Raw genomic sequence first — 10,367 nt, forward strand, 5'->3', positions numbered from 1 at the left:
TGGTTCCCCCAGCCACACTTTCCGTGCTTCTCTGGCTTCGTGGCGCACCAACGCATTACGCAAGCAGCTTTGCCTTGCATGTTATCACTTTCACGCACCTGATTCAATTCTCTGTCATGAATGAGCAAAGTGAAGTGGCATCAAGGCTACTGAGCAGTGGGACTGTGTCCTGTTTATGGGCATCACCCATCCTGTCTGTTAGAAAAGGAGTGTTGAGAACCACTGATTCGGGCCTCCCAGCCCTCCTGCCTCCCTAGACGACACTGTGCACAGCCACTGCCCTCTCTGCATGATGCAGCCCCCAGCGCTGCCTAGACATGCCTGCCACAGCCCTCCCCTAGCCCCTTTGCCTCGCTATGGCTTTTCCCATCTTAGAAACACACCTGTGCGTGTACCTTGTTTATAAGCCTTTCTCTGACCTGTGCCACCTGATCGTGTTCACTGTACTCGTCTACGCTTATAGATCCAGCAGTGCTCCTGGATCCATCTACACTCAACCGCATCTCTTAGAAACTGCTCTGAAGTCATCACTCAAGCCTTTCCACAGATACAAACCCTGCTTCCTCAGTTAGACTATCAGCTCAGCAAGTAAGGATTCTTCTCACTGTGACACATTTCTGGGAGAAAAGAATTAGGATAGCCCTCGCTGTGTGGCTATGTGTCTAAGAGCAAAGGTGACATGAGGAGGAGAAGGGAGCTCAACTGCTCAGCTGCGCCCATTCACTCCTCAGTAGGTGTCGTTCTGTTGAAAGTAATTTGCGTGTTCACCGCTGCAAATCCCGTGTGGCCTGGGAAGAAGTCAGTGTGCTTGCCTTTATGAATCAGGGATTTAGAAAATCACACAGACGCACATTCATCAGTCCATTAAAGGTCCTTGGCTTGGATGATTCTTGATGACTTTAAGTTTTTCAATAATTCCTTTTCCACACTGAGAGCTCCTTTTTGGCCCAAACAGAGATGGACCCTGGTTACAAAAGGAAATGTTTGTAATTGCAATAGTAACCTCTGTGAAGTATTGAATTGATGCTTAAAAGGGACTTACCTGGTTTTCTTTTTATGGCCGACAAACCAGATTTACCTTAACTAGAAAACCAGACAATATGTGAAAAACGACAGGTACCCCAGGACTGTGGTACTTGGGAAAAGGGAAATAAGCCCAGGTGACGTGGCTTCGTGGTTGAGCATCGACCTATGAACTAGGAGGCATGATTCTGTTTCCGATCAGGACACATGCCCAGGTTGTGGACTCAGTCCCGTGTGGGGTGTGAAGGAGGCAGCGAATCAATGATTCTCTCTCATCATTGATGTTTCTATGTCTCTCTCCCTCTCCCTTCCTCTTTAAAAAAAAAAAGAAGAATAAAAGGAAACAAGAAAGGTTTCCCCTCATTGAATGAGCCCCTCATTGCATAAACTTACTGTATGGAGGAAGCCTCAGGAAAGAGTCCCAAATTCTGCTGAACTAAGGAAGCAAGTGAGCTCCTGGGGGCCAAGGTCCAGTTGCAGAGTAGAACACCCAAGGCAGGGACTGCACAGAGCTCCAGAGATCTGCAGACACACCCCGAGACTGGGCTGGCTACTGCTCCGCACATGAGTGAGAAAAAACTCCCAAAGCTGGGAAAGACCACCAGAAAGGAGCCGTGCAAACAATGACCAGAACTCACACAAAGCAGAGAACAGACTGCGTTCCCACTAGCCAGAGTAGAAAAGACTCACACAACAGGAGGTCTGAGGGAGAAGCCTCAGTAGTGGGCTAAATTGGACCTAGACTAAAAGCCGGTCTAGACCCTCCCTGCTTCCCACTAACACAAAGCTGAAATGCAGGCTTCTGACCGATCCATTGATTTGTAGTGAGTTAACTACAAGCAAAATATACATTCCAGCACTTTTTAAAGGAATAAAACAAAAGCTAACACTCACATATGTAAAATTCACAGCATTTGACATAAAATAAACAAATTATAGGCATGTAAAGAAGCAGGACTCCATAGCCAGGAGAAAAGCTGATCCATTGAAATGGAGCCAGAAATGGCAGGGATGATGGAATTAGTAGACAAGGATGTTGAGACAACTATTATGAGTTTGCTCTATATGTTCAAGAAGATAGAAGACGATAAGGCCATGATGAAATGGCAAACAAAGATATAAAAAAAAAGACACAGTGAAATATATGGAGATGAAAAATATATTATCTGAAATTAAAAAAAAATACTTTGGAGAATTAACAATTAATTATGTAGTGCAGAAGAAAGAATTGGTAAGTGAAAATAGAGTAATGAAACTATCCAAATGAGGGGAAAGGAAAAAAGAAAGAGCTCCTCTGGGGTGAAATGACTGCTTAAGTTTGGAAGCTCAAGAAAGTCCCAATGCAGGACTCCTGGCCACATCTCCCTGCCTTGCTTCTCCTCATTCACCTCAAGTCTGTGCCTCTCTCCCTGCGCCAAAGCCTTGGATGAGTGTTTGCAATTGAAAAGTCGTATGTCCTGGGTGGGACTCATTTGCCTCTACAGTCTACTCAGAATGTGACTGTAAATGCACACAACTCTGAAGGAAGATTAAAAGTGGGTCCCAAGCCCTGGCTGGATTGGCTCAGTGCATAGAGCGTAGGCCTGAGAACTGAAGGGCACATGCCCAGGTTGCAGGCTCGATCCCCAGCATGGGCCATGCAGGAGCAGCCGATTCTATATGTCAGGAATTTGTCAATTCACTCATTACAATTTATTATTGCCTGGTACTGTTGTATTTCCTTAGATTTCATCAGATTCCCCCTGCTCTACAGAGATTCTCAATAAGTAATGGAATGTTGACATGAACGTTAGGTATTAAGGGGAAGTGGTCTCAAAATGGTAAAAGTCCAGAGTCAACAGTTTCAGATCAGTTCCAAAGAAGGCAAACCACTGTTTACTGCCGATGAAAGTGAAGTTGAGGCTGGTGCTGATAGACTCCGAGTTACTGGGCCTGAAGGGGCTCTTTTTGAACTTTCAGTGGAAACACCTCTCGTTAGAGCTGACCCATTTCAGGACTTGAGATTAGAATCTCCCACACGAAGTCTAAGCATGGATGCCCCAAAGGTGTTCATATTCAAGCTCATGCTGGGAAAATCAAGGCCCTTTCTCAAATGGACATCCTTTTTCATAGTAATGATGGGATGCTTGTGCTTGAAACTGAAACTGTATGTTTACCCACGTTGGTTCAGGGAACTCAGGGTCCTGCTGGCAGCTCACAAAGACTCTATGAAATTCGTGTGTGTCCAGATGGGAAGCTTTACCTGTCTGGCTGGCGCAAGTACCACATGATACGAAAACAGTCACATCTGTCCCTAAACCACCCACATCTTCCATGGAGAATCTGGCTTGTTTCAGTGAACTTTAGAGATCTTAAGCCTTCACACTTAGAGCAACTTGACACCCTGGAAAACTGAGGTGGCAGATGGAAGTAGGACACGCTTTCAAAAGGAACTCAAAAAGGAAACTGTGCAAATGAAAAGGTTTAGATGAACGGTGTGTGGGTGGTAGATGCCAAAGCCAAAGAAATAACAAAAGAATGTGTTCATTCTACTAGATTGATTTTCATCCGGGCCTTGTGAATTTTCTTTTCCTTTCTTGTACATGTCAATCTACAAGGAAATAGTGAATTGCTGTATGGAATTAATTTATGATGTTCAAGTGTGGATATCTAACTCCCCCAAAAGTAGCATTGCTCAATACTAAGATGCCCCAAAGTTCTATGATGTGTTTTCATTATATCACTCAAACCTGTGAGTTCTCTCTTAATTTTAATGTGAAGTATGTAAAGTTTCACAAGAAAATATATTTTAAATGGACTTTAAGGTTGATCTGATTTTCAATATGTAGTCAAATAAATAAATTATACAAAATTAAAGATGATTTCTTTATAGTCAATGAGCAAAAAATCAACCTATATCCCCCCCCCAAAAAAAAAAAAAGACTAAACATGAGTGCATGGAGCATCAGTGACCTGTGCAATCATCTATCATAGGTATAATTAGAGTCCTAGGAGGAAAGGGTTGAGCAGGGGAAGGTAAACAGAAAAAAATTAATTTGAAGAATTGAGGACCACATTTCTGCAAATTTGATGAAAACTATAAACCCATAGGCACAAGTCCCACACAATAAGTCTAATGAAAACTAGGTAAAGATACCTCAATAAAGTTTCTTAAACCCAATGGTAAAGAAAAATCTTAAAATCAACCAGAGGTAAAAATAGAAAATATATACAAAGGAGAAAAAAAATGACAGCAAATGTTTTATAGGAACCTATGCAAGCAGAAGACAGTGGAGAGGTATTATTAAAGTACTAAAAGAAAGTACCAAAAATATTCAGAAAGGTCACAGGATACAAGATAAGCACAAAAAAATTAATAATATTTCTATATGCAAGCAATGAAAACATGGACACCAAAATTTAAACCATTTAACCACTCAAAAATTAAAATACTTGCATGTAAATATAACAGATACAGGACTTGTATACTCAAAACTACAAAACACGTAAAAGAAATTAAAGAATATAAATAAAATAAAATAAAATAAAAAATAAAGAATATATAAATAAACGGAGGGCCATATACTATTCATGGACTGGAACATAACACAGTAAAGATGTCATTTCTATTCAAATGGATATACAGGTCTAATGCAATTTCTATCAACATCACAGCAAGAACCTTTTGTAGATACAGAAGAGATTATTTTAAAATTTATGTATAAAAACAAAGAACTAGAAGAGTGAAAACAATTTTGAAAAAGAATAAAGTGGGGGAAAAGTAGTTTACCTAATTTCAAGACTTATTACAGTATATAGATAGGATAATTAAGACTGTGTGGTACTGGGTAGAAGGATAGATACCCAAAACAGAATAAACAGCTGGGTGGGGCTATTATTCTGCCTACTACACATACTATGGAATACTACTCCAAAATAAAAAGGAATGAGCTATTTGATAAATGCAAAAACGTGGATAAATTTTTAAAGAATTAAGCTGAGTAAAAAAAGGCAATCCCAAAAGGTTTCAAACTCTATGATTCCAATTACATAGTATTCCTGAAGTGACAAACTCACAGAAATGGAAACTAGGACAGTGGTCACTAGGGGTTATAGAAAGGATGTGACAGGAGAAAATCGGATGTGACTATACAACGAATCCTTGTGTGCCCGCCATGTTCCACGCCACCCCCTGGTGGTCAGCACACGTCATAGCGAGCGATGGAACTCCCAGTCTCCCAGTCGAATTCCCGAGGGGACACTGTGCATATCAGCCTGGTTTGGCTCAGTGGATGTGCATCTGCAATTATCTCAAAATAAAAGGTTTAATTTAGATAAAAAGCAGAGGGAATAATTTCCAACAAATGTTATGAGGCCAGAATTAACTTGATACCAAAGACATTATGAGAAAAGAGAATGAGAGATGAGCATTCTTCATACACACACAAAGCTGAAGCCTGAGGATCTATATTCCCCCAAATCAAGGATTTCCTTCAGAAATCAAACTATTAGCCCTAACTGGTTTGGCTCAGTGGATAGAGCATCGGCCTGCGGACTGAAGGGTCCCTGGTTTGATTCCAGTCAAGAGCATGTACCTTGGTTGTGGGCACATCCCCAGTGGGGGGCGTGGAGGGGGCAGCTGATCGATATTTGTCTCTCATTGATGTTTCTAATTCTCTATCCCTCTCCCTTCCTCTCTAAAAAAATCAATAAAATATATTAAAAATAAAAAAGAAATCAAACTATTAGGTGACTTTAAGGAACCCTCTTCCAATGGCTAAATGAAATTCGTAAAGAAAGTTTTTCAGTGAAAACCATCTGTAAATTAAACTGTGTAACCTCATATTTCTAAGCTGCATGCAAAGGCTGGCGGAGAGTCATGGAGTTTGTTTTGGATGGGGTTGAATCGGCATGGAACCCACAGGTGGTTTGAGGTCTGCAGTGGACAGGTCCACTACTACCAGTAGGTAGGCGTAGACTGATGTAACTGGAGCAGGGAGAGTTTTAAAGGACCAGTCTTGGATGAAACAAACCTTGCAAATAAAGTACTAGATGGGACAGTCATTGTGTCGCCCACCCCTGGAGTCTTCCCCTGTCTTCCTGGGGGCCATGAGCCAGAAATCCACAAGGCTGGCTGTTTGCAGGGACTTGCTGCCCCCTCACTTTCTCCTCCCATTCTTTGTCTTCAGGGGGAGCTGACCATGACCAGTGACATGGAGAACTTAGAGAACAACCTGTACCTAGACACCGTGCCAGAGCCCTGGGCCAGACGAGCCTACCCTTCCACGGCAGGCCTGTCCGTCTGGTTTTTGGACCTCCTCAGCCGAATCAAGGAGTTGGAGGCTTGGGTAGGCGACTTTGCAATGCCCTCCACGGTGTGGCTGACAGGCTTCTTCAACCCCCAGTCCTTTCTGACCGCCATAATGCAGTCCATGGCCCGCAAGAATGAGTGGCCACTGGACCAGATGGCCCTGCAATGTGACGTGACGAAGAAAAACAGAGAGGATTTCAGAAGCCCTCCTCGGGAAGGAGCCTATGTCCACGGCCTCTTCATGGAAGGTGCTCGCTGGGATGCACAGGTAAATCCTGGGCGGGGCCACGGGGCACCCTCTGTGAGCTGGTTAAATGCACACTGCCTCCCATAAGGTGTGCTTACTAAAAGGGGTATTCCTGAATCTTCTGACCTAGATAATCTTTCCGTGAGGTTGACAAGCCATTTGAGGCAACCAGGGGTGGTGCAGAGAACACAGGCTTGGCAGAGGGAGGGGAGGGGGTACAAGCAACAGCTCTGATCCCCATTCTATGGATGAAGATGGAGCATAGCTTCCTCTGCTCAAAAGTCAAAATGCTCTAGAGCAGGGGTGGGCAAACTTTTTGACTCAATGGGTTCTTAAACTGGACCGGAGGGCCGGAACAAAAGCATGGATGGAGTGTTTGTGTGAACTAATATCAATTCAAAGTAAACATCATTACATAAAAGGGTACGGTCTCTTTTTTTTTTTTTAGTTTTATTCATTTCAAACAGGCTGGATCCGGCGGGCAGGCCGTAGTTTGCCCAGGGCTGCTCTAGAGGGTGGGTGAGGTCACATCAGAAACTAGAACAGGATATAGCCAAAGGCTTACAATCAAAAGCATTTGCTGACAGCTGTGTCTTACTCATCTTTACCCCAGCACCTAGCATGACATCTGGCAAATAGTTACATTCAATATGCTTATGAAATGAATGAATCAAAAAATAAAACTCAGGTAGACTCAAAGGGATTAATTTGTATATGAAAAATGTCAGCTTCTGCAACTCTCCTTGCAAAAGTGATTTAGGCCAGAAAGCAGCATCAGATGCATCCCACTGCAGGTTGCTGAAAGAATCTGTGAGGGGAAGGCATAGAGGCAGCCAGCCCTTCCCAGTCTCATCTCCTGGATCTTCTGCAGGAGCAGGCCGCTGGCTGAGCTCTGGGTCTGATCTAACATGGCTTTCCTCACGTTCTTGTCCTCAGGCTGGGGTCATTACAGAGGCCAAGCTCAAGGATCTGACACCCCCGATGCCTGTGATGTTCATCAAGGCCATTCCTGCAGACAAGCAAGATGGCCGCAGTGTCTACGCTTGTCCTGTATACAAGACATGTCAGCGGGGACACACCTACGTGTGGACTTTCAACCTGAAGACCAAGGAGAACCCATCCAAGTGGGTTCTAGCTGGAGTAGCTTTGCTTCTCCAGGTTTAGCTTCCTGCAGAGCCACTGAGAAAACAAGGCCGGGCTGGAGACTGCCCAGAGGGACAAGTAGCTGAGGGTGATCACAGACACATAAAGACAAGAAATCATAAGCACTCACAATTCTGTACAATCCTTTTAGCCTTGTGCTCTGTTAAGGAATGTTTTCTTCATTTGATTACTTATAGGAATAAAGAGGTAGGCTCGACTCTTCTGGGCTAGGCTTAGCTCTCTTCAGAAGAGCCGAGCGTAGCCAAAAAACTAACCCCACAGAGCTGAGCCTGAGACGTGCCTTAAAGGGATGGTGAGCTGGAAGAGTGTGGACCTCGGAGCCAGGGGAGAGGCATTTCCTAACACTGAACCTTCCCTAATAAAGTGATTTCTTCTCCAACTGTGTCTGGTCCAGGCTTTGAGTTGCAGGGTCATAAATGATCCTTAAGAGCTGAAGAGAAAAAAGCCACAAGCACGAGCCCTGACGCTGTTGCAGGCACCGATGCTCCGCGCTCTGGCTCCCAGATGCTCCATAGCGGAGCACCATTGGCATCACCCATAAATCATTCTGCTTGTTAGCAAGCTGCCCAGGTGCGTTGTATGCACACTAGGGTTTAAGAAGCATTTCTCTGACCAGGAGCCACCACACATCTTCTGTAAAGGATCGTGGTAAATATTCTAGGCTTTGCAGGGCATATAGTTTGGTTGCAACTACTCAATTCTGCCACTGTAGCCCCAAAGCAGCCATAGACGATACAGAAATAGATGGGTTTGGCACAGTCCAACAAGGTTTTGTCTACAAAAGCAGACAGTGGGCCATACTTTGCTGATCACTACTCTAGAGACTATCCCACACATACGTTCACACATATTCAATACATTTTATCTAACACCTACCATTTGCTAAGAACACACTGTGAATAATAGGCTGTTTCCTGTATCTCTGTCATCCATCAGATCCTCAGGAGGGAACCAAGAAGAAACCCTTCACCTAAAGCTGTTTAACCTAGAAGTTTCCGAGAATTTACTCTGTGGAATGATTTTTCACTGGGAGCTCAAGGAGTTCCACAGTTTTAGTGTTTTAAAGAACTCCATGGCTAGGCTTCTTTGGTAAGGAGAATTGAGGAGGGCCCAGTAACCCTTTCAGGATCTCTGCTCCCACATATCGTGCAGACTTTTCTGGATTGAGCAGGCATCAGAGTCCCGTGGGAGGGCTTGTTAACAAAGAGATTGCTGGGCCCATCCTTTAGAATGTATGGTTCAATAAGTCTAACAACTTGCCAAAGCAGCTGGTCTGGGAACCACACTTTGAGAACTCCCGATTTAAAACATAAAAAGCAGGCCTGGCCGGTGTGGCTCAGCTGGCTGAGTGTCAGCCCATGCACTGAAAGGTAGCTGGTTAGATTCCCAGTCAGGGCACATGCCCAGGTTGGGGTTTTGGTTTGGACCTGGGTGCATGTGGGAGGCAACCTATGTTTCTCTCTCTCCCTCTCTCTCTCTAAAATCAACAAAAACATTTAAGTTTTTTTTTTAAAGCATAAAATCCCACAATCCTACAAATCTGCAGAATCTCATGCCTACTCCATCCTGATTTTCCTTTCTGCCCTTTGGTTCCTGCATCACCTAAAAAGAGGCCTTATTCCTCATCTTCCTGATAGAAGGAAGTTAACAAATGCCTCTGGAATACAGGAATTCCAACTTCAGTTTGGTCTCTCCTCTCTTCAACCAGTAATATAGTTCCCATTGCTTGCCAACTACCAGTTTCTTATCTACAGGTTGTGTTTTCAGCTCTGTCCTCCTCAGTAGCATCCTCCTCCCTGACCCTCACACCAAAGACAGAAAAATAAGAGCAGGCCAGGGGAAGACCCAGGTGGAAGGAGGGTGGAAGTCTCACTCTCTGGAGCAGGACACTTTGGGGCACATAACTTTTTTTTTTAATATGTATTTTATTGATTTTTTACAGAGAGGAAGGGAGAGAGATAGAGAGTTAGAAACATTGATGAGAGAGAAACATCGATCAGCTGCCTCCTGCACATCTCCTACTGGGGATGTGCCCGCAACCCAGGTACATGCCCTTAACCGGAATCGAACCTGGGACCTTTCAGTCCGCAGGCCGACGCTCTATCCACTGAGCCAAACCGGTTTCGGCAGGGGCACATAACTTTTTGAGACAAGGACAGGTTAGATATATGTGCTCATAAAATTCTAGATAGCACTATAAATACTATTGATTTCTTCCTAATACCTACAAACAAAATTAAATAATGAAGACATTTTTAAGGCACAGAACACTTTGGCAAAAACGATAGCCTAAGCCAGTGGTCGGCAAACTCATTAGTCAACAGAGCCAAATATCAACAGTACAACGATTGAAATTTCTTTTGAGAGCCAAATTTTTTAAACTTAAACTATATAGGTAGGTACATTGTTATTAACTTAATTAGGGTACTCCTAAGCTGGCCTTTGCTAAAAACGTCCTCAATCTGATTGAGGTACGTTGGCTGAGGTCAACCCCTTCCAACTCTCCCATCCACACTCGTCTTGTTTACTTGTTCCAGACAGACGAGCGTGGATGGGAGAGCTGGAAGGGGTCGACCTCAGCAAACGTACCTCAAAACAATGTTCCTCCCCCGCGCCCAATCAGATTGAGGACGTTTTTAGCAA

General features: G+C 43.8%; 1 protein-coding gene and 1 pseudogene across 1 annotated transcript in view; both read left to right on the forward strand.

The window, feature by feature from the left end:
• LOC102771145 overlaps nt 1-3,320 on the forward strand; it is a 10,427-nt pseudogene extending 7,107 nt beyond the window's left edge.
• The window catches only part of LOC107182784 (dynein heavy chain 9, axonemal-like), a 66,803-nt gene extending 58,700 nt beyond the window's left edge, over nt 1-8,103 (forward strand). The window contains exons 14-15 of the mRNA XM_015562596.1: nt 6,192-6,581; nt 7,497-8,103. Of these exons, the coding sequence (XP_015418082.1) occupies nt 6,192-6,581; nt 7,497-7,724 (618 nt within the window). The 3' untranslated portion in view covers nt 7,725-8,103. The remainder of the gene's footprint in view (nt 1-6,191; nt 6,582-7,496) is intronic.
• The last annotated feature ends 2,264 nt before the right edge of the window (nt 8,104-10,367 follow it).

The sequence above is a fragment of the Myotis davidii genome, unplaced genomic scaffold (genome assembly GCF_000327345.1).
Source record: "Myotis davidii unplaced genomic scaffold, ASM32734v1 scaffold37, whole genome shotgun sequence".
In the NCBI taxonomy this organism is placed as follows: Eukaryota; Metazoa; Chordata; class Mammalia; order Chiroptera; family Vespertilionidae; genus Myotis; species Myotis davidii.